The following is a 24,363-nucleotide window of genomic DNA, read 5'->3' as shown; positions in this document are numbered from 1 at the left end:
AGTGTCGCTCTGATTTAGAGGATCAGTATACCCAAAGAGGGTGGTAAAGGTTTTTTTTCGTGCAACGTGTTTTGCCATTTTTGATTTCAGGCAACCTTCCGTGAAAACAGTTCGTGCTTCACTGTGAAATTGTAAAAACGGCAACGTGCAAGCAATATTTTGTCCGTGAACATAACGCCTCTTTACAACCCTTCCCAAAAGTTAGACTTGATTTGGATATTTTCAATAAGAGTAAGATTATGTAAGACCTAAAAGAAAACACATGTGTTTCCGGTACCCTTAAATATATCTACCCCAATTTTAAGTACCTATAATCTAACTCTACAACTAAAGTTTTTTGGATGTTATGTGGACAAGCACTTATAATAAAGTCAGAATTTTTCTTCCATATGAACCAGTCAAAAACGTTTGAAAAAAAATTAATTTTGCTTTCCTACCAATCCTAATTTTTTAGGGGATGTTACCTGAAACACATGTATTTTTTCTTGGCCTTACTACACAGATAATTTCACAGACACAGTCTTAAAAAAAAAAAAAAAAAAAAAAACAGTTGTTGGCATGACACGGGTTATGTTCTTCTCATATATTTTATGATAGTATGATACTAAACCCCTAACGGGAGGGATTGTACCTGATATTCATATGATAAAGACATAATCTTTCAATCAGTTTAATTGAGGTTTGGAGCTGGCATGTCAGTTAACTGCTAGTAGTCTGTTGTTATTTATGTATTATTGTCATTTTATTTATTTTCTTTTGTTACATCTTTTGACATCAGACTCGGACTTCTCTTGAACTGAATTTTAATGTGCGTATTGTTATTCTTTTACTTTTCTACATTGGCTAGAGGTATAGGGGGAGGGTTGAGATCTCATAAACATGTTTAACCCCGCCGCAATTTTGCGCCTGTCCCAAGTCAGGAGCCTCTGGCCTTTGTTAGTCTTGTATGATTTTAAATTTTAGTTTCTTGTGTATAATTCGGAGTTTAGTATGACGTCCATTATCACTGTACTATTATGCATATTTTAGGGGCCAGCTGAAGGACACCTACGGGTGCGGGAATTCTCGCTACATTGAAGACCCATTGGTTGCCTTCGGCTGTTGTTTGCTCTATGGTCAGGTGGTTGTCGCTTTGACATATTCACCATTTCCTTTCTCAATTTTATTCTCTATAATCGAATATCATATAAAAATATTTATGACATTCTACAATTTCGAAGAAAACAAATACCCCAACTTGACGTGTTTAAAATGTACGTACTGAATATATTGTTCAAAATGCACAAATTCAGGAAAGCAAATAATTAAGAACAACATTACTCAGAGGGTTTAATTTTCAAAGTTTACCAGGACGGCCTCCTTTAAAAGTTGTGTTAGATGTGTCTATTCGTTACCTAAAATAGTGGAGGACCTCTTTAATAAATAAATGGTGATTTCTTGTTTATCGGGATCGGGATTTTTAACAAAATATGTCCGGGATTTCGGGATTTTCTGATATTAAAACCGGGAAATCGGGATGAGACCCCCTCTAGCCCCCCCTCAGTCTTATCACTGCAAAACAAAATAGTCAAAATTTCAGTCTCATATCACTTTTAAAAAACAGACACACAACCTATTTACAAAGATGAATTCTTAGAATTGAAAGAAAAGATTTGTGAACAACATGAATCAAAATACTATGTATATAAGTTTATAAATGTCTATTCTTTGAAGACGAGCAGGTGAGTGGAACTTTTCATAGCTGTCTACTCTTTAATTTTATATGATATAATTTCAATTTAAGATTTATAACTAATATTTGCAATAATTCATATCCTGGATAAAAGACAGTAAAAGCAAGACTTTTGAATAGAACCAATGAAAAATGAATTACAGGAATCCGTATTTGTTTATAAATATAAATGATATCAAATAAGTGTCTATACTATAGATGAATAGATATATTTAAACTTGCACATATTTTAGGAATTTAAGTTTATGAAACATTGGAACAAATCACCAGAACTCTCTCCTAGAGGTGATTCTTCCCTGACAACAGATAATAAAGTTGTTTACTTCAAAGACTTTACAGATGGCGCCACTCCATTTGACGTTCATCCTGAGGATGATGAAAATGAAGATGTATTCTCATATAGTTTTGTAAGTAAAAGACTTATAATAAGATAAATGCTTGTTACTGCTGGAGTAGTACTATAAGTTATTGTTTAATTTGTGTCCTGCAGCAAATATTTAATACATATATAAAACAAGAACAAGTACCGGTAAACAATATATCAAATCAAATATGTCTATTGATATAAAGGAGAAATTGTTGAGAAATTTATTAGTTGCCATGTGTATGATCTTTTCTTTACCCCATATCAGTTTAGAGTTTAATGGAGTTGACCATGAAGTTATGGGCACATCAACACTAAAGTTAGTATATGATTATGATGTGAGATTTTTAAAATGTATGCTCAAGAGAGGTGGGAGATCCCAAAAGGAAAATCAAACTAATATGTGAAAGACAAACTGACAACACCATGGGAAAAAATAAAAAATGGTGAAATAACTAACAAAAACCCACAAAACACAACATACAGACTGAGCAACATGCACCCCACCAAAAATCTGGAGGTGATCTCAAGTGCTCTGGAAGGTTTGGGAGAACATGCTTTCCTTGAATTACGGTTTGAATCTAGATTTCATGGTTCACTAAACATGGGAATGAAACAGCGTCAGTGAAGCTTCAAGATATATAGAGACACAGAATTAGGTATTTTAAGATGTATAACTGATCATAATCTTTGAAATGTTTTATCAGGATAGTGAAGGTAATGACAGTGACAGTGACTCAGACATTCCAGATGAATTAAAACAAGATTATATTGATGAGATAACGGGGGAAGCTCGCTCTCACAGGTACGTCACAATGATTACTTTAATCATACAATGATAGGATATGCTATAATTCATGGATTGTTGGCCTTTTAATACGCATTGACATGTTGTGTGCTTACAAACAAACAAATGTAATGTACAAACAATAAAAATGAAAAACATCAAAATTTGTAAAAAATAACATGCCATGAAATAGCCGATAAAACAGCAAAAACCAATCAATCATTGATTAGTTCATGACATCCATACATCATCATGTATACATAGTTATCTTCTTTATAAAGATCATATTTGTTTTGGAAAAATTATTCTGTACAAGAAAGAAAATCCAGCATAATCAAAAAGGTAAATTGAAAATTATTTTGCCAATATCACACATTATTTTTTTCAGACAGTACAAAAGAAGAATATCTCATAATAGAAGCAGAAAAAATGTTCCCATAGTGACCAATACAACAATTAATTTATTACGAGTTATAGGTAAGATCTGATAAAAATTCCAACAGTGACCAGTTCCACAATTGATAAGAATTCTGGTTAAGAATTTAAAATTCCCATAGTGACAATATACTGTGAAAGTACTTTAATTCGTGGGTATCAATTTTTGTGGTTTGAGCAATATTTACATGTTCGTGGGTTTTTAAATTCGTGGATTTTAGTTTTCTAAAAAAAAATATGAAAAATTGAAGCCTTTAGAAACGAAGGTTACAAATAGTCTGGATTGAAGGAAACTGCAAAGTAAACATTGACCTGTGTAAATCGTAGTGATAACACTAATTAATCCATGATAAATCAAAATTAAAGACTATCAAAGGTGTTAATTAGGCCATAAACATGTCACCTAAAGAAAACAGTAACATAAACAAATGCTATAAACGTATCTTGAATTGTCAAATAATTCTTATCAAAATCAAGACCAGCATGAAATTATTATTTCTTATATGTACGAGAACTATGAGGATAAAAAATGAACACTTTATCATACTAGCATATCAATACCGGAAATAGGACTTTCATCCATCAAAAACAAAAGTTGTACATTTTAGGTTATTTTAAAGATTAAATGGGTATAATCCTGCATGCGGTTGTAGTTCTGTGACTGCTATTAAAGTATTCTCAGATTTGGCGCTATTCAATATGTTCTCTTAGACTAGATCATATCAGTAGTCAAACCCACCAATGGGGATCTTTCCATGTCTTGAATTGGATAATGGTGGTTTTATTTCGTTGGACACTTAAATTCGTGGATAAAGTCATCCACGAAAACCACGAAAATTGGTACCCCACGAATAAAAGTACTTTCACAGTAGGTTAAATTTGAATATTCTCTTGGAGTCCAATACCACAATACATTATCGCAAGTTAAAGGTTAGACCTGATAATTCATATAGTAACGAATAACTGAATTAATTCAAAATTTGTTTTTAAGCAAGATCAAATAATTCCAATAGTGACTAATACCACAATAAATTATGAGTTATAAGTAAGTTGGTTGCACTTCTGTTAATATAGACCATGCAATTTCCCATAGGAACTCCCTTTGTGTATAAAACTGCCACTTTTACCATACAGTTTCCTAAAGAATTATATCCTAGAATAGAAAGTTAATTTGTACTTCTATTTTATTCTAAGGTCAAAACATAGGTCTGTGCAACATACTATTATTTTCAACATTTATATTCCCTGAACTTTGTGTAAACATATGCTTAAATTCTGTACTATCCCTACCTTCACTTTGGGCCTATTTCATAATTCAATATTTGCCACTGCCATGTGTTTTTATAATGGTAATATTTCTTAAGGTATGTCTATATGAGATGAACATAGAGATCATATCTAGGAACCAGTATGTAAACAAAACAAAATATCTATGAATATTATATATTTCCCCAAAAGAGGGGTGGCTTGTGAGACAGCTGTATATACAAAGTGCAACCTGTAGACTATAGTTATTTTTGGACAAACTACTGACATCAAGGGAGACAACACCATCATTTCCCCCTAGAGTTGCCATATGATAGTATGATTTAATTTTAATAGGTATATAAATTGAAAGCCTGTTCTCTTTTCGTTCTATTGTTAGATATAGTCTAACTATGGTTGAATTTGTCAGTTTTTATGAACTTCCCACTTTTTTTAATTTTCTTGGAATTTGATATTTTTGTTGACATTTTTGTTAATACTTTTGTATTGTTTATATTGTAGGTAAATATATGAAGATGATAACAGTTTTAAAGCCTATAGCATTTGATGTTATATATTGTATATCACAACTCTTTGACTATTATCTTTATACAGTAAGTACTTAAGTCTTCAGTGTTATGTTTTGTGTTTCACCGATTGTTTTCTTTTTCATTCGTTTTGAATTGTTTTATCAGGTTCATGAAAAAACAATGTCTTATCATTGTGTTACAAATTTTTAAATTACAAACGAAAGTGAACCAACGCCTGGTGAGTCTGTAGTAGGGTAGAGTCCATAAAGTGGATACCCGAGGGTATGCAGGGTCGTTATGATAAAAAACATAAAATGTAGAGAGTCTTATAACAACAACACTTTAGGGACTGCTGCAGAAATTTATTGATCGACATGTTTCGGTGCCTAGGGCACCGTCATCAGGATAAAAACAATACATAAAATCATGTTGAAGTACGAAATCGGGTTGTTAAAATTTAAACGTCACAATGTTACAATGGTAAGTAACGTTACTAATAGCAACGTACTGAAAGTGAAAGTGAGAGTTCATTGCAAGTATTATTACATACTTGCAATGAACTCTCACTTTCACTTTCAGTAAGTGAGAAATTTTTAAATTGTTCAAGTTAAACTACAGTTATAGACTGTATATAACTCAAATTCAAAATATTGTCTTAAAATAGCCCATTGCAATTCAATGTTTATTTAAATGAGAGGCGAAAGATACCAAAAGAACTTTTAAACTCATCAGTGTAAAATAAACTGACAACGCCTTGTTTCAAAAAGAAAAAAACAAACAGACAAAACAACAGTACACAAAACACCACATAGAAAACTAAAGACTTAAGCAAAACACAGCAAAATAAAAGCAATCTTTACTCTGCAGCGCTCACAACCACTTTGAATTTCATATGTTTGTTCCCTATATCCAGAACTTTATTGATGTGCATAGAACTAACAAGACTATGAACAATAGAGAATATTGAAACAGTAAATCATAAAAGCTTACCCCAAAAAAAGTGTCCCTAACTAAAATTGAATTGTGAAATCAGCTGCATTAAAAAGTTTAGATATAAACACATATTTATTTGTTTTGATGAAATCTTTCAGGTTTATAGTTTCTTTGGTTCTCACGATTCTGTAAGAAATGAGCGAGCCATAAATCAACGACTTCACCTCACCTTACAGAGGATACATAGTAACGTGATAGCAGAGGAAGCAACCCCTGGAGCGCCACCTGTAGATAGTGAAGAAAATCAGGTAAACAGTTATGAATAAAACTAAGGTATTGCAGGAGAAAGTATATTTGCAGCGCCACTTATTGACATTGAAGTAAATTTGGTGAAGTTCTATGGCTACTTGCAATATAATAATATAAGAAGCAATTCTTGATTTATTAATTGATAAATGGAAACATATTACATGCTTATTATGGGTGATAACATGTTAATGAAAAAACCATGAAATCAAATATCTATATCTACAACGTTTCCTTCAGTGTAGGAAATTGGTTCTCACAAAAATAAACGAGTCCACATTTAAATTTGACACCATTGTAACATTTAAGATACATAACATTAATACTAATTTTGAAACTACATCACATAATGATACTATGTTAAATTCATTGAAACATTGAACTGTATTTAGGATAGAGTTCCTCAGCCCCATCTTTCCCCTGTGGTGGACCTCACTGCAGCAGATAAATTGTTTGGGTTGTCAGAGAGAGTGGTAGCAGCAGAATCACTGTAAGTAGATATGTTATGTAACTTAATATAGTACTAAACTGAATTTGGATGAAAACTTCTAACATGTAAAGGCACATCTACAGCCTTTTTTCAAAAACTCATAAGGTAATGACCATATTATATTGTATGCATATATATCTTTTAGAATGGCTGTATTTTATATGATAGAATGGTTAAAGGATTAATTTTTTTATTGAGTGACTTTAAAAAATCTTGAACTTCTAAGCAATGCTCTTTCTAGATATTTTATGAGTTACAATAATAAAGTCATGAATTAGAGAGTATAAAAGCCTCCTGTAAAAGTTAGGTCACTCGGACAAATTTTAGTAATATGAGGCAGGCATTACCTGTGAATGGGGACGAAGTCTGTATGATTTTTTTTAAAATCAAACATGTTAAAAAGAGAAACGGAAATACCGTAACATTTCCGATTTTGGTTCTGTTGTTAGGGATTTTAGTTGTGACTTTATTTAAGTTATGACGTCATATTCAATGTAAACAAAGAAACGCTGTCGTCAGGTAACGTTTTTTTTTTTTATAACAAACAATTTTAAAAAATGATTTAGTATTAAGTTCCTTTCTTAGACTGATAAATATACATTTTATTCAAAGCCTCATGCAAGCAAGACCGGAAACGGAAGTAGATTTCTGCGCAGATCCGGAAATTCAAAAACGAGACCAAAAAAAATTGAACGATTTTGAGTTCATTAGTACAATGAAAAAATCGAGAAATTTTTCCGATTTTTTTTTAATTTTTTTTTTTATTGAATTTTCTACTGTAATAGGGGACTTCGTCCCCATATTACACAAGTAGTAGATTGGTCAAGAACTTAATGTTTATTTCTCAGATACTTGCTCATCACATTTGGTTCCTTTTCACATATTTTACTGTAGAAGACAATGACAATTTATTGTTTTACTTTTTGATAGTTTTAAAGCTATTTTTGCGATACATTTATTTAATGTTTTTTTTCAATAAATCTGAGTTTTATCATAGACTATTATACATTTGTTTGTAATTTTCAGTGTTTTTCTTGCCAACCAGTTTGAGCAGTTACAGCCTCACTTTGAAACTATGATTCCAACTAATAAAAAAGCATTCCTACAGCAGTTTTATAGTCAGGTAAATATGTCAGTTCTACAAATATATAATTAGTGTACTCAGGGATCTCCATGGATGAAAATTGAACAATGGAGGAACTTTCACCATGAGAAAACCCAGTGGTGTGTTAGAAAGTCTTTCATTCCTTCATTTCCTTGTAAGGAATGGTGAAGAGGCTGATATATTTAGCCTATAACATTTATTTCCTTATAAAATAACCAGTATTTTCATTAATTGTCATTAGTAACAATTCCAATACTATGCCTGCATGGCCCCAAACTTTTGACTTTGAAAACTGTAAAGTGATTCAATTTAATTAATAATTGATTTACTCAAGTTATTTGACATGACATTATGTTCTGTTTTATGTATTATTTTGTCATCGTAAAAAAGGGGGATGCAGATTGCGTAAGTCAATATAAAAGTATGTGTTCGACTTTTTAAACTTTTTTCTTTATAAGTTGATTAAACATTTTTTTAATCTAAATTTCCACAAGCATTTTTTGAAACTTAATTAAATAATACAGTCAATCGTCTATCTTGATCAAGTGTACCCCTGTCAGTTGTGTCGATCTACTTGTACAAGTGATTAGCCATCTATAGCTGGATATCCCTGAGGTTTTTAAAACTGTAACAAGGAGGACTCTTTAGATTATAAAACAAAAGGCCTAAGTGTTCTGCAATTACATGCTATTGATTATAATTGCTAAGAAAAATGGCGGCAGTTAGAAAAACCAAAAATAAATTTTGACAATAGCTGGGATCATTTGAAAATGGCGGAACATAATTTTACTACGACAGAGGTCATTTGACAGTGGTGGAAGATATTTTAACAATGGCTTTACGCCATCATAAAACAAGTCCTGGAGATCCCTGAGTATAGTACAGGTTAGAGGGTACTTCCTCATTGATTATAGTCCAATTAAACCTATTCTAGTTATATTGAAGTTTAAATGTATATACTATATAATGTAAGAACAACAGTTCATTTAAACAACTGTTTGATAGTCAGATCTTTTTAAATGTATACTCTTTAACGTAAGTATTAAACTACAGTTTATTAAACAACTGTACTGTTTGGTAGTCAGATGTATGTATATTAATGTACACTGAAGATAAATGTAGACTTTGAAGTGCATTATTACACCTTGCTATTTTTATGCCCCACCTATGATAGTAGAAGTCTTTACACACCTACAGAAAATTGTCATTGTTTGAACATTTAATTTTGTTGTTCATCTGCACCCACAAAGTCCATGAAAAATTCTAATGCAATTTGGATGTAACGATTTTTTTCATTGGCTAAAAATTGCCGTCAAATCCACAGTTGACCAGGCGTAACTAAGGAGGGACCCGCCATTTTAAATTGATTGAATCAACAAATGTTCTTTTACTTCTATATAATCGAAAATAAAACAACACCTACCTCGAATTCGCCGTTTTAATGTAATTTTATCTGAGTTTGAAGTGTACAGGTAACATAAAAACCTCCAGTTTGAAAGTTTTCATTTGTATGACGTCACGTTAAGCCATGACGTCTTTGTGCCAAAATCATTCATGAAGTTTCGCGGATTTTTTTCTTTTTGTCAAATTGAGACATTATGTCAAGTTTTATAGAATTTTTTCTTTTTGTAATGCATTAGAATCGGAATAACAGTACTGTAGTTGAAGAGTTGCCACCGTCAATTTTGATTTGACGGTCGCAAATCTCCGTTTTACTTTCTCCGCTACTCGTCACCAGTAAAACTGCATTTGCGACCATCAAATCTACAATTGACGGTGGCAACTCTTCAACTACAGTACTGTTATTCCTTAATTGGTTTCCAACAAATAATAATAAATCCACAATATAAAACTTTATCCTGATACATATTTTCTTACATTTTAGACAATATCAATAGCTGCTGAATTACGAAAACCTGTGTACTGGGCCGTGTCAGTCCATGCTATAGATTATAATGGTGTTATAAACCTAATGGCTAATGTCCGATGGGATATCAAAGATATCATGTCACAACATAATGCTTACGTTGATGATATCCTGAAAGTAAGTAGTTGTCAGATATCTAAGATGTCTAATAATTGACCCTTAATCTTTTTGTATACTATTTTTTATGCAGTTAAGCTGCATTATGCGAGCACCCTAGATTTGTGTTCTACCCAATAAATGCTGAAATACTTGCCATTGTTATTATCTAGCTTGCTACTATGTTATATATAACTAATTGAACACTTTTTTAATACTTTTTATTCTGGATTACAAAAAATATGACCAGAAAAACCTTAAATGATCGTCGATTTATCCAAAAGTTTTGAAGTTACACATAGGAAGTAGTGCTTATTAAGAATCCTTGTGTAGTTCATTATGACTTGTGCTTTTAGCTAAGATGTCAAGGAACAATTGTATGAAATATTTAATCACCGAAAATCTCTTAAGACAAGTAGTTTAGATTTCCCAAATGGCAAAAGTCGTAGGGATATTGTTTGTCATCAATACGTAGTACAATTACGTCAGTAGTCTATTATATAATAAGTTCAACTGTTCATGCTGTTGGCAGCAATTTCAAATTAGAAAAAAGAAATTTTCGTAGCTTTTCAATTTGGAGGCAGGTGTGCAAATTAGCGGTGGTCCGAGGTCCGCGACCTTCCACTTTTGCAAGCGGAATTTCGACTTGGATAGTTGGTTTTCTAGCTACGCCCGACGCAGTTACCTTCCACTTGAAAGAAAATAAGAAATTACTTTGCAAACCTTCCATGCAAGTCACCAAAGTCTCCAATTAAACGAGCTAAAACTTATTTTTATCATTATTATTCATGACAGCGATGTTCATTTTGTTCAACCGCTAGCTTTATACAGAAAATCGCCAACAAATATTGTATAAATTCGAGTAAAATCGTATCTGATTGACAAAAACAACATTGTAAACACTTAACAATGGCGGCTGTGAAGACAAAATTTTACAATATCAGATCCGATTCCGGAAGCGGATAAGGATAATTCCGGGTTTGGCGATCAATTACAAAATAAATCAAAGCAGGTGAAAAAATCAATCTATGCATGGTAAATGAATATAAACACTAGAATTGTAAACCAAAAGATATATGTAAAACAAAGAAAAAGCAGAAAAATATTTTATACAGAAACTCAAAATTACTTTTTGACAAATTTTAATTTAAAAATCCAATACAAAGTGACAGCTGGGAACAGTATATCTAACAATATACATGTTCATGGTCACAGTTGAAATTTTCTTTATCAGTGATAAATGATGATAATGCATGTGAGATGCTTTTAAAGTGTTACATATTACTGCAATTTCGAAGGGTTATTTGTTTTTCTCAATTTTTAAGGGTCAATTAAAGTAGCTGAAGGTTTCTTTATTTTCACAAATAATGCAACTATATTATGCATACCTAAATGTAAGTAAATCATATGATATATAGGTGGCATTCTTTGGGCCACTCTACCCCTCCTGTTTGATAACTTGGAAACGGTCGAGCTACCCACCCCTAAACCATATGAGGGGCAGATCCAGGATTTTAGGTTAGGAGGGGCACAAACTGAAATTTTCGTCGAGCAGAGCGAGGCTAAAAAAAATTTGAGGTAAAATTATCGGAATATTCTTTATTAAGCTGAGAACAACCCATGCTTTGCAAATTTAAGGAGGGTGCAAGCCCGCAACCCCCCCCCCCCCCCCCCCCCTGAATCCGCCCCTGCATATATTCAAGTATAGGACAATATAATAAATAAAATGAAATATAGGGGGAGTCCCTGGAGTTACCCCACCCCCTCCTGTTTGAGAACTTGGAAACGGTCGAGATCCACACCCTTAACCATATATATTCATGTTTGTGACAATATGAAAAATCAAATGAAATATAGGAAGAGTCGCTGGGGTCACCCCACCCTTCCTGTTTTAGAATTTGAAAATGGTCCAGATCCCCACCCCTAAACCATATATATTCATGTATGGGACAATATAACAAATCCTAACCCCCCTCATATATGCATTGCTTTTGAAACCTTGATGACATATAAATTATTTGCCTTTTAAAATGAATAAATCATTAGATAAACATGAATGTACTATATATGAATGTTTAATGTTGAGGCAACATTGCCAGTTTTCATAATTACGGTTGCCTTGGTTTTTGATTAACTGCCTTCAGCGCTTACAGCGCTTTGATTCATATCATACTCTCGTTATATAAGGTTTTTTTTCAGTCGAGAGGAAAGAGAACATAAAACATCTAAACCTGTGTCATTGACGTTGCATAACAAAACATTTTAGATATAAAGATCCAAGGATGTTTTTGGGATGCTTTTTATACCAGGGCTATTGCCATAGGATGAGATTGTGGCTGAGATACACCTTCTTTGAAAAACTATAGACAATCTATAATGTTATTTTAACTACAACAATTTAACGATTTTAGTAAGGTACACGACAGTAAAAGTCCTCAATCTCCTTGGCAAGTGGTTATCTGGACTGTTTTGGGTTTTTTTTTAGAAAAAAAGGGCAACACTAAAAAGTAGTGTTCATGTATAATCTTCAAATTGTTTTTTGCCTTTGCTTAAAACTTCTGATATTTGTTGTATAAGATGTATTTTAAAACTAACACAACAAAGCTTATGTAAACTGATGAAAAAGAAAGAGCTAAGGTCACCCATTATCTAGTAGTTTTAACCCCTTTTGTTTTAAATTGTTAGTCTGGTTTAATATTAATTCTACCATTTGCAAGCTTTTCTTATATGTTTATAAAATTGTTATAATTATTTTTTTCCAGAAATTTGAGAATTTAAACAGAAAGCTAAGTGATATTAGCAGGCGATTACCTATTCCTAGAGTTGTTTATACAAGTGTTTGGGAACATTGTGTCAGATTAACTAATAGAATACTTGTAGAAGGGTAAGCTTAAAGACAAATCTTTTAAGAATAAAAGGTTAAGATATTTCCAAGGAAGTCCTAATTATTGAATTATCTCCCCTGATATTGGTTTGGCTCTATTTTTGGTTATTTTCACAGTAAAAAAACTCAAAAAGCAGAGGAACAGTGCTTATACTGCTGTTCTTTATCTCAAAGTTACAGTGCAGAGTGCTTATACTGCTGTTCTTTATCTCAAAGTCACAGTGAGGTCTTCAACATGCAGCGAAAAGCTCTCACCTTACTGAAAGTTTAAGACTGCCCCTAGCACTGGTTTGACCAGAATGATTGAGTTGTGACTCTGATATGCTCTTTTAGAAGGGCACAATTTTAGTATAAGTTTTAATTCTTTGATGTTCGGGGCATGTAAATGTTGAAAATATGCCACACAGCCCTATATGTTGCCCTACGAAAACAATAGAAGGCCATATGAGCTTTCCATTCTAGGATATAATTTTTTACGAAATTCATAGTCAAAGTGGTATAGTTAAAGCTGTAAAAGGTGTTCCTATGGGAATTTTTATGATCTATATTTACAGAATTGCAATCTCACAGGTTGCTAATAAATTTATTTGATTTTACAGATACTCTAATGCCAAGAAATGTAGTAATGAAGGGAGAGCATTCATGCAGTTAGATTTTCAACAATTATTGTCAAATTTAGAGAAAATGATAGATTTAAGGTTAGTACCTCTTAAGGTTTCTTTTTCGTAAGATTTCTGTAAAATGACATATATTTTGAAATTTATTGAAAAGTAATTCCTCTATGGACTTCCATAGCATATATAATTATCAAAGTATTTCTTGTCATTCTCAAATGAGTAGATTTTCTGTTATCTTTATACTGACATATTAAAACATTGTCTTTAATTTTGCAATTATAATTATCCCCTTAGCACAGCAAACTTTGGAAGGGGATAACTCATTTCTATGATTTGTTCACAGCAAACTTTGGAAGGGGATAGCTCATTTCTATGATTTGTTCTTTTGTTCTTTAATACATTGGTCAAAGTCAAATTTTTAAAGGAACAAAATCTGCTGCTAAGTGAAGATTTCTGCATTTGTTAATCCATATTATATTTATAATTACAGACCAATACCAGAGAAGGAGTTTGTAGAAGGTTATATAAAGGCATACTACCTTCCTGAGAGTCAGTTTGATTCCTGGTTGTTAGATCACAAGGTTTGTACTACACTCCCCCCTTTATTCTGTACAAGGTTATATAAAGGCATACTATCTTCCTGAGAGTCAGTTTGATTCCTGGTTGTTAGATCACAAGGTTTGTACAACACCCCCCCCTCCCCCCCACCCACCCCCTTTATTCTGTAGAAGGTTATATAAAGGCATACTATCTTCCTGAGAGTCAGTTTGATTCCTGGTTGTTAGATCACAAGGTTTGTACTACACTCCCCCCTTTATTCTGTAGAAGGTTATATAAAGGCATACTATCTTCCTGAGAGTCAGTTTGATTCCTGGTTGTTAGATCACAAGGTTTGTACTACACACCCCCCCCCCCTTTATTCTGTAGAAGGTTATATAAAGGCATACTATCTTCCTGAGAGTCAGTTTGATTCCTGGTTGTTAGATCACAAGGTTTGTACTACACTCCCCCCTTTATTCTGTAGAAGGTTATATAAAGGCATACTATCTTCCTGAGAGTCAGTTTGATTCCTGGTTGTTAGATCACAAGGTTTGTACTACACTCCCCCCTTTATTCTGTAGAAGGTTATATAAAGGCATACTATCTTCCTGAGAGTCAGTTTGATTCCTGGTTGTTAGATCACAAGGTTTGTACTACACCCCCCCCTTTATTCTGTAGAAGGTTATATAAAGGCATACTATCTTCCTGAGAGTCAGTGATTCCTGGTTGTTAGATCACAAGGTTTGTACTACACCCCCCCCCCCCTTTATTCTGTAGAAGGTTATATAAAGGCATACTATCTTCCTGAGAGTCAGTTTGACAGTTGATTCCTGGTTATTAGATCACAAGGTTTGTACCCCCCCCCCCCTTTATTCTGTAGAAGGTTATCTTAAGGCATACTATCTTCCTGAGAGTCGGTTTGATTCCTGGTTCCTGGTTGTTAGATCACAAGGTTTGTACTACACCGCCCCTCCCCCTTTATTCTGTAGAAGGTTATATAAAGGCATATTATCTTCATGAGAGTCAGTTTGATTCCTGGTTGTTAGATCACAAGGTTTGTACTACACCCCCCCCCCCCCCTTCATTTTGTGGAAGGTTATATAAAGGCATACTATCTTCATGAGAGTCAGTTTGATTCCTGGTTGTTAGATCACAAGGTTTGTACTACACTCCCCCCTTTATTTTGTGGAAGGTTATATAAAGGCATACTATCTTCCTGAGAGTCAGTTTTATTCCTGGTTGTTAGATCACAAGGTTTGTACTACACACCCCGCTTTATTCTGTAGAAGGTTATATAAAGGCATACTATCTTCCTGAGAGTCAGTTTGATTCCTGGTTGTTAGATCACAAGGTTTGTACTACACTCCCCGCTTTATTCTGTAGAAGGTTATATAAAGGCATACTATCTTCCTGAGAGTCAGTTTGATTCCTGGTTGTTAGATCACAAGGTTTGTACTACACTCCCCCCCCCCTTTATTCTGTAGAAGGTTATATAAAGGCATACTATCTTCATGAAAGTCAGTTTGATTCCTGGTTGTTAGATCACAAGGTTTGTACTACACCCTTACCCCTTTATTCTGTAGAAGGTTATCTTAAGGTATACTATCTTCCTGAGAGTCAGTTTGATTCCTGGTTGTTAGATCACAAGGTTCGTACTACACTCCCCCCTTTTTATCCTGTAGAAGGTTATATAAAGGCATACTATCTTCATGAGAGTCAGTTTGATTCCTGGTTGTTAGATCACAAGGTTTGTGCTACAACCTCCCCCCTTTATTTTGTAGAAGGTTATATAAAGGCATACTATCTTCATGAAAGTCAATTTGATTCCTGGTTGTTAGATCACAAGGTTTGTACTACACCCTCCCCTCTTTATTCTGTAGAAGGTTACTTTAAGGCATACTATCTTCCTGAGAGTCAGTTTAATTCCTGGTTGTTAGATCACAAGGTTTGTACTACACTTCCCCCCCCCCCTTTATTCTGTAGAAGGTTATATAAAGGCATACTATCTTCATGAGAGTCAGTTTGATTCCTGGTTGTTAGATCACAAGGTTTGTACCTCACTCTCCCAACCCACCCTTTTTATTCTGTAAAAAGATAACATTTAGGTATGCTTTTGTTCTAATAGTCCATATGACTCCTTGTTTTAAGATCACATCATTTTACTGTCTTCAGAGTCAGTTTGACATTTGTTTGATCACATGCTCCATACAATATTCTACATTTATTCTGTAGATGCTTGTTTTCCAAGCCTAGTTTTTCAGCAGAGCATCATAAAAAAGAGACTAAGGATACCAAAGGGTCATTCAAACTTACAGGTCCAAAATAAACTGACAACACTATGGAGTAAAAATTAAAAAGACAAACAAACAAAAAATAGTACACCAAAAACAAGATAGAAAACTACAGACTCAACAACACAAACCCCACCAAAAACAGGACGTGATCTCATGTGCTCTGGAAGGGTAAGCAGATCCTACTCCACGTGTGGCAGCTGTCATGTATAGATAGTTATGAGATTTTTTTGTGATAAAATTTCAATACTATCATCAATTTTATAAAGTTATACATCAAAAACATAATGAGAAGTGTAAGATAAACTGACAACACCATGGCAGTTAATTATAATGATATGTTTTGTTTATCTCTTTCCAGGAATATTCTCCTAAACAGCTGATAGCTCTAATTAACTCTGTAGACCATTTAAACAAGAAAGCCAGACAGAGACTAATAACTGTTATAGAAGATATGGAGAGGACAAGAAGATAGCACATAACTAGTCATTTAGGATATACTGTTTAATTTCTTATACATGACTGTACAAACAAATTTCTTCTTTATATCTGAACTTTTTTTTTATAACATTAGAATTTAAACAATTTCACCAATATAACTTGTTAACATCCTGGATGTGACTACTAGGTGGGAAATACCTGTACTGACCCTCTCATTCTGACCCACCCCCACCATTCACACACACTCCTAAATAACTCTTATCTGAAGCAGATTAGTGTCAGGACCTGCTACATATCTTTATTAAATTATATTTGTTAAAATTGTTTATAAGACATTTGTAAATATCATCAGACATATGTAAAATTAACAACCCTTTTTATTACCATGGCTTTAGATGATATTTCCATATCAACAGCATTTTTATCAAATATACATAGCATTGAACGTATTATATTTCATGAACTTAATATGGTGGTTTCATGAGTAGTGGCATACCCATTTACATGACTGTTGACATTACAGGTGAAGCACTTATTCAACTATTCATAATTCAATCATATGCACTTTTTCTACATGTTCTACAGACTTTTGTTAACCACCAAACTAATTTCAACAAAAATACAATGTTTCTTCTTACACAAAAATTGGTAAAATAATTGAATCGACAGTAATGTCAAAACTATTGGTATAGAGGGGAGATAATATGGGTGTTTCTTTGATAGATTGATGGGGAGGGTCAGTGCCAGAGTTGGAATCTCCTGTCTATTTGAGAGGGTTAGTAGGTATGTGTTAGTCATGATATTGATGTACAATATTTATTTTAAGTGACCAACAGGCTCTTTGCTTAAAAGAGCAAACTCAGATTTGTTTTTGATACTTTTGTTCTGTCTATTGTAATTCTTGAATGTCTTTTCAGCTTTTAATTTTTCTCTGCTCTTATATTTGAATATATTTTTTATCACCGTACAACAATATGGTACATGTTGATAAGATTGCTATCACTACAAAAGTCAAAAAGTCTGAAAAGACCAGTTTTTGTCTTGATTTGCATGAATTTTTACTCGACATTCTCCAAAAGTATGACTTGTGTTTTAATTTTTCTTGACAAATTCTCATTTATATCAAATTTGTCTGAAATTTTCTCGACATATTCTTGACATTCTGAATATGGTCTTAAAATTTCTTGACAAATTCTTGACATTTAAATACTGTCTTGAAATTTCTCGACATATTCTCGACATTCTTATTTTTTCTCAGTATGGCTTGACATATTCTGAACATTTGGAATTGTGTCTTAAATTTACTTGAAAGTTCTGAGTTTTACAAATCATGACCAATATTCATGATATAACTTCAATCTTTATTTCTCTTTATATAATATACTGCTGTTTTAAGTTACACTACTTACAAAAAATATGAAAGTTAGGCATGAAAAATAATTGAAAATTTGGGTATCTAAATATTTTTACAAATGCAAATATGGCTATGAAATCTAATGTATAAAATAATTTAAATGTGAGTGTGTTAATATAAAACAATTTAAATGTGGGTTTTTAAAAAAATTAAAATTTTGATTCCTAAATCTTATTTATTAAATGATTAAAATCAATCATACTGTTTACATATTTCATTCTACATTCATAATATTGAATGTTAATATGACAAATAATTATTGTACAAAAATGTGGTTTATATAAATGGCAAATTATGATGATATACAAAGCATTCATTTAACAGAAGAAAAATGTGTGTAATGTCATCTGTTAATATATTAAGCATTACACATGGACAGGATGTTCCCATAAAATTAAGGTATTCCACACCCAAAATACCCGCAACTGTCAAATAGAACTTACTGATTTACCTGTAAGCAGTCATACAACTTATCGGTTGACTATTCAAAAGATTAAAAGAAAATTATTATCTACTGCAGTAATAATATAAAAAAAAAAAATGTATTCATAACGGGTCCTATCAATGATTTCTATAGAAATTTTCTATGAAATGGATCCCAAACAGACATGCACACAAACATGTTTAACCCCACCGCATTTTTGCGCCTGTCCCAAGTCAGGAGCCTCTGGCCTTTGTTATTATTTTAATTTAGTTTCTTGTGTATGTACAATTTGGAAATTAGTATGGCGTTCATTATCACTGAACTAGTATATATTTGTTTAGGGGCCAGCTGAAGGACGCCTCCGGGTGCGGGAATTTCTCGCTACATTGAAGACCTGTTGGTGACCTTCTGCTGTTGTTTTCTTCTATGATATACTTTGATAAAAAAAAATTATAAAATTCAACACTCAAATTTGAATAAAAAATGTTTTTGGGTTGTTCTAAAAAATTAATAAGGTTTTTGAATCAAGATGAGAACAAATTCTTTGACCTACACGACCCCCCCCCCCCCCCCCCACACACACACACTTGTTTTTTAGCCACTCAAACCCAAAAGATGAATTGTGCGGTCCAAAAGAGACACATGGTCACATTTTAACTTATATTCCAAGTGAAAACAATTAATTTAAATGTTTAATAAAAATAAATCAAAATTAAACTACATGGGGGATTATTCAGGGTATTCCAACTTTGGTGCACAAAAAAGGTATCTTACTATACCAAATGTATCCTTGATTCTTCAAAGTGTAGTTTAGCCATAATAAAAAGGAGTATATAACAGCAATAGAATGTCATAAACAGTGCAGAATAAGTCTGTACATATTTCAGGCAAAATTTATACTGTTGAGATAGTGTCAAGACATATTTAAGACTGTCAAGAATGTGTCGAGACATATTCAGACATTATTCAGAACGTCAAGAATATGTCAAGACATATTCAGACATTATTAAGAATGTCAAAAATATGTCAAGACAGATCGAGACAAATTTAAGACAGTCAAAAATTGGTCGAGACTAATCCAGACTCTTATCAGATGATACAGAAAGTGTCGAGAAATTTTAAGACAATGTTCAGACTGTCAAGACACTTGTCAAGAAAAATCAAGAAGCTTATTAGACAAATTAATACTATGTCAAGAATTTAAAAAAATTATTCAGACAAATTAATAATGTCGAGTAAAAATTCATGCAAATTCAGACAAAAACTGGTCTTTTCAGACTTTTTGACTTTTGTAGTGTATATCACTGGATAAACTATCTCAGCGAAGATCCTTTTTCTTTTTTAACATTAAGACCAGGGAACTATCAAGAAAATACATTGCAATCTATTTAACATACAATTCTCTTTACATTTTTTTCCCAACTTTACTGAGGAAATGATATGCTAAATCGTTCAGTATCGTAATCTCTTTGATAAACAGAGAACTATTTCTCTATTAAGGGAAGTAACTCATTTTGTTAAAATTATTATTTATATAAAAATCATGTAGAATTGTCAAAGTATGTAGTTATTAGCACCTGACAGATGTAATGTAGTGTAGTATGGAATATATTGATTTATATCCACAATGGCAACTATAGATAAATAGGATAGAAAAATCTAAAGTGCAATAAAATGAATTAGTTGTATGACTTTATGATGAGTATGAATGTTCTTTCTTAAATTGCCATAGAATCACCTAAAAAGTTTGAAAAAAAAACATATTGTCAAGACCCCTGAAACAAGTTTCAAGATATTATAACAAGCCTTCAGTTTACACAAACTATGAAAGTATATGCATTTGTAATGTAAACTATACTCATTAGTATGGCATAATATCTTCAGTATGATCATACATTAGTGTAGAAGTCATGATCAGATTTGTTCCAACAATGTATTGAATTGTAAATGTAAAATGGTTGTAAACTGTACCACTGTTTTATTTATACTGTTAAGCCAAAAATTAATAAAAATATTATATATCTTTTTGTTTCTTGTATATGTTGTAAATGAATAAGAATATATATGGAGTAAAATCACAAAAATACTGAACTCTGAGGAAGATTAAAAATGGAATGATCCTAATCAAATGGCAAAATCAAAAGCTCAAACGCATCTGATGAATTGATAACAACTGTCATATTCCAGGCATATAAACCTGGTTTTATAGCTAGTTAGCTAAACCTCTCAGTTATTTGACGGTTGTAAAAATGAGGTATAATTGCCAATGAGACAACTATCCACTAAAGATCTAAGGCAGTGGGTGTAAGCAACTATATTGATCAGTGGTCACCAAAACAAATACTATAAAGTAAGCATATTTATTTGTATCATAAACTTATATGAGTATTTGATTAATTATTTCTCAAATCTTAAATCCTGTAAACGATGACCAGGCATTATTTAAAAAGTAACCGTGATTGGAATATGTTCGTATCCATGCTTTATTGCCTTTCTTTAGATCGACAACAGCTGTTTGGGATGAAGACTGGCTATTGCTTCCAGGCATATTATAGTTGTAGGCTATTAATATTATGGAACTATCAACTACAAATTCAGAATTGAATCGGCTTCCAGATGTTGTCTGAGTTGTCCAGGCAAAACTGTAGACTCCATCTTCTTGGCATGTAAATATACCAGTAGAAGGACTGTAAGCGCCACCTATGTTAGTAACCACTTTGTCAAACTTTACTACTGCATGCTTTGGAAGGTTTTTCAAACCTGTACTAGACATAATTTGGAAAGCTATAGTTCTTCTCTCTGCAAATAAATATGCAATGAGAGTATACAAATAAAAATGAATGTTTTTTATAATATTGTAATTAGAATAGATGTATATAACAATAACAGTGTGGTATGATTGCTAGTGAGGTATCTCCCCATCAGAAACCAAATGAAGTAAGCAGTTGGGTAAGTTATATGCTTCTTAAGGTGGTACCTAACACTACAGGGAGATAACTCTGTAAAATCAGCTAAAAGTTTTAATCACATTGTATTGTTAAGTAAATATTAAGTTTCAATGATCAAAATTAGTGTTTGTCAAACTGCTATATATACAACCAATTTTTTCGGAGAAAGTGATTGGTTCAAGTTTTTTGAAATTTTTGTATTTTTTTCAGAGTAAAAGTAAATATTTTTAAGCAAAATAAACGAGCCAAATTAATTTTAGTCAAGGTGAAAAATAACAAATTCTCAAAAATAAGTTTTTTTTCAATTATAGAACAAGTTAGATTTAGAATTTCCACATCGATCCTTCTGTATAGAAATACCACATTTGTGTTTTTTTCAATGTCCAGATACTTTGAATACCGCGGATTCATTAATATTCGTTGGATACCAATTTTTGTTGATTTCGTTGGTATAGGTTTAACATGAAATAAAATGTTCAAGGAATTGTAAATTTTCTATATGCTTTGTATGCAGAGATTGGCAATTAAAACTACCGAATCAAATATCCATGAATATGCAATTATTTGTCAACCCACAAAAATATATGAATCCACAATAAATGTCTATTGGAACCAATTTGAAATGATGTAAACAAATTTACTAGTTTCTTGCTACATTGAAGACCCATTGGTGGCCTTCTGCTGTTGTCTGCTCTATGGTCGGGTTGTTGTCGCTTTGACACATTCCCCATTTCCTTTCTCAATTTGACTAGTCTGGAACCAGGTGTTTTATCTCAAAAATATCAACAGCTGGTGCACATTTATTTCTGATTAAACAAGAATAAAACATCCACATGGCATAAAGATGACCATACCTTTTGTTTTACAATGACATTCTTGTGGTGTGGGACTGTCACGTCCACCTTTAGAAATCTCCATCTGCCATTTTATGTATTTCACAAGATCATACTCTGCTTCTGAACATTTGTTATCAGCAGCAAGTACATCAGTCAATGCCAATATAAGGAAGAAGGAACAAAACCAGTGGATATTCATTCTGAAATATTTAAATTTGGGGTAAAATGTGTACCACTATAATCTATAAATCAAAATGCAATCTAAATCATTATGCTTTACTTATATTATTTACTTTTTTAAACTTGAATGAAAGCAAAACTTTCCTATTGATATATATTTCTTTGAAAGAAACAACTATAGTGCCTGTGGTAACTGGTTCAAAATATAAAAAGAAGATATGATATGATTGCCAATGAGACAATATTTCATGTGAGATCAAATGATCTGAAATTAACAACTACAGGTCACAGTAAGGCCATCAACAATGAGAAAAACCCATACTGCATAGTCAGCTATAAAAGGCCCTGATATGACAAATGTCCAAAATCCCAACTAGAAAACTATCGGTCTAAAAACGCTATGTACAGTCATCAATGATAGAAAAGTATCATAAGACAAGCTCTGAACCCACTTTGTATAAAATTGATAACCACACAGATTATAAAAACATGAACCATCTGAACAGTCCTAGCAAGTCTGACCTAAAAATACCATATCAATTTCAGAACAGACTGTCAGTTCTACGTTTGAACCTGATTAGTTACCTGATTTGACATATAGATCGATGGAATGGAATCCTGATTTGTACCAACTTGAAAACTAGGCCAATAATTAAAAATCTAAGTACATTTTTAAATTCAGCATATCAAAGAACCCCAAGGATTCAATTTTTGTTAAAATCAAAATAAGATTAATTTTGGACCCTTTGGACCTTAATGTAGACCAATTTGAAAACGGGACCAAAAATTAAGAATCTACATACATAGTTAGATTCGGCATATCAAAGAACCCCAATTATTCAATTTTTGATGAAATCACACACAGTTCAATTTTGGACCCTTTGGGCCCCTTATTCCTAAACTGTTGGGACCAAAACTCCCAAAATCAAACCCAACCTTCCTTTTATGGTCATAAACCTTGTGTTTAAATTTCATAGATTTCTATTTACTTATACTAAAGTTATGGTGCAAAAACCAAAAATAATGCTTATTTGGGCCCCTTTTTGGCCCCTAATTCATAAACTGTTGTGACCTCAACTCCAATCAAAGAGCTGATAGCTCTGAAGTGGAAGAAGGTGAATAAAAGGTAACTTGAATTACCATAAAAGCAGCCCCACTTACCCAGGCTGCTTTGTTCCATTATCGTTAAAATGTATTTTTTTTCTTCAAACAAGAAAAGGTCATAAGTACATGGATTTCCCATCCGTACAATCATTTTCTATGTTCAGTTGACTATGAAAATTAGGTAAAATCTTTAATTTGGCAGTAATTAAGAAGATCATATCAAGAGGAACACATGTGTACTAAGTTTCAAGTTGATTGGATTTCAACTTCATCAAAAACTTCCTCGACCATAAACTTTATAACCAGAAGCAGGACGGACGGACAGACTAGAAAACATATTGCCCATAAATGGAGCATAAAAATAGTAAGACTTGTTACATACCTGCCAACTTTTGAAAGTTCCCATATGGGTTTTTACTGCACAACAATTTTAAAGGTTACAATTTTTAGCGACGTATTTTGCAAGATCTGGATTGTCTAGAAAAAGTGTCATATTTGTATGATGAACTTACATGCCTTTTCCTGAAGTCTGTTTGCATGATTCTAGTTATATATTAAATCGATAGAAAAAATATACATGAAGCTAGCAGACCAGGGTTTATTTTCCAGATTAAGAATATTAGATGCTTGTTGAAATTCCCAATTTTGAATTATGCACAAAGATGGACCTTTAACAGGTTGGGAACAACACTCCAAATGAGGGTAACCTAACTGGAAGATCATCACAACCCACT

General features: G+C 32.6%; 2 protein-coding genes across 4 annotated transcripts in view; one reads left to right on the top strand and one right to left on the bottom strand.

Annotated features, from left to right (window-relative positions):
* LOC139529750 (syndetin-like) overlaps positions 1 to 20,582 on the top strand; it is a 39,959-nt gene extending 19,377 nt beyond the window's left edge. For all 3 annotated transcript variants that reach the window (XM_071325625.1, XM_071325624.1, XM_071325623.1), the window contains 13 exons: positions 1,966 to 2,139; positions 2,804 to 2,901; positions 3,272 to 3,360; positions 5,086 to 5,177; positions 6,185 to 6,334; positions 6,725 to 6,822; positions 7,849 to 7,945; positions 9,813 to 9,971; positions 12,713 to 12,834; positions 13,434 to 13,532; positions 13,942 to 14,032; positions 16,644 to 17,718; positions 19,857 to 20,582. In XM_071325625.1, the coding sequence (XP_071181726.1) occupies positions 1,966 to 2,139; positions 2,804 to 2,901; positions 3,272 to 3,360; positions 5,086 to 5,177; positions 6,185 to 6,334; positions 6,725 to 6,822; positions 7,849 to 7,945; positions 9,813 to 9,971; positions 12,713 to 12,834; positions 13,434 to 13,532; positions 13,942 to 14,032; positions 16,644 to 16,757 (1,383 nt within the window). In that variant the 3' untranslated portion in view covers positions 16,758 to 17,718; positions 19,857 to 20,582. The remainder of the gene's footprint in view (positions 1 to 1,965; positions 2,140 to 2,803; positions 2,902 to 3,271; positions 3,361 to 5,085; positions 5,178 to 6,184; positions 6,335 to 6,724; positions 6,823 to 7,848; positions 7,946 to 9,812; positions 9,972 to 12,712; positions 12,835 to 13,433; positions 13,533 to 13,941; positions 14,033 to 16,643; positions 17,719 to 19,856) is intronic.
* A 346-nt stretch (positions 20,583 to 20,928) lies between these two features.
* Positions 20,929 to 22,632, bottom strand: LOC139529748 (complement C1q tumor necrosis factor-related protein 2-like). The gene is made up of 2 exons (XM_071325622.1): positions 22,364 to 22,632; positions 20,929 to 21,360 (listed from the first exon to the last, which is right to left on the bottom strand). The coding sequence occupies exons 1-2, from the start codon at positions 22,542 to 22,544 to the stop codon at positions 20,966 to 20,968; spliced, it is 576 nt and encodes a 191-aa protein (XP_071181723.1). The 5' UTR covers positions 22,545 to 22,632; the 3' UTR covers positions 20,929 to 20,965.
* Between the last annotated feature and the right edge of the window lie 1,731 nt (positions 22,633 to 24,363).

The sequence above is a fragment of the Mytilus edulis genome, chromosome 7, assembly GCF_963676685.1.
Source record: "Mytilus edulis chromosome 7, xbMytEdul2.2, whole genome shotgun sequence".
NCBI classification, from domain to species: domain Eukaryota; kingdom Metazoa; phylum Mollusca; class Bivalvia; order Mytilida; family Mytilidae; genus Mytilus; species Mytilus edulis.
Note: the sequence above shows the minus strand (reverse complement) of the source record. Positions and strands in the feature narration are given on the sequence as shown.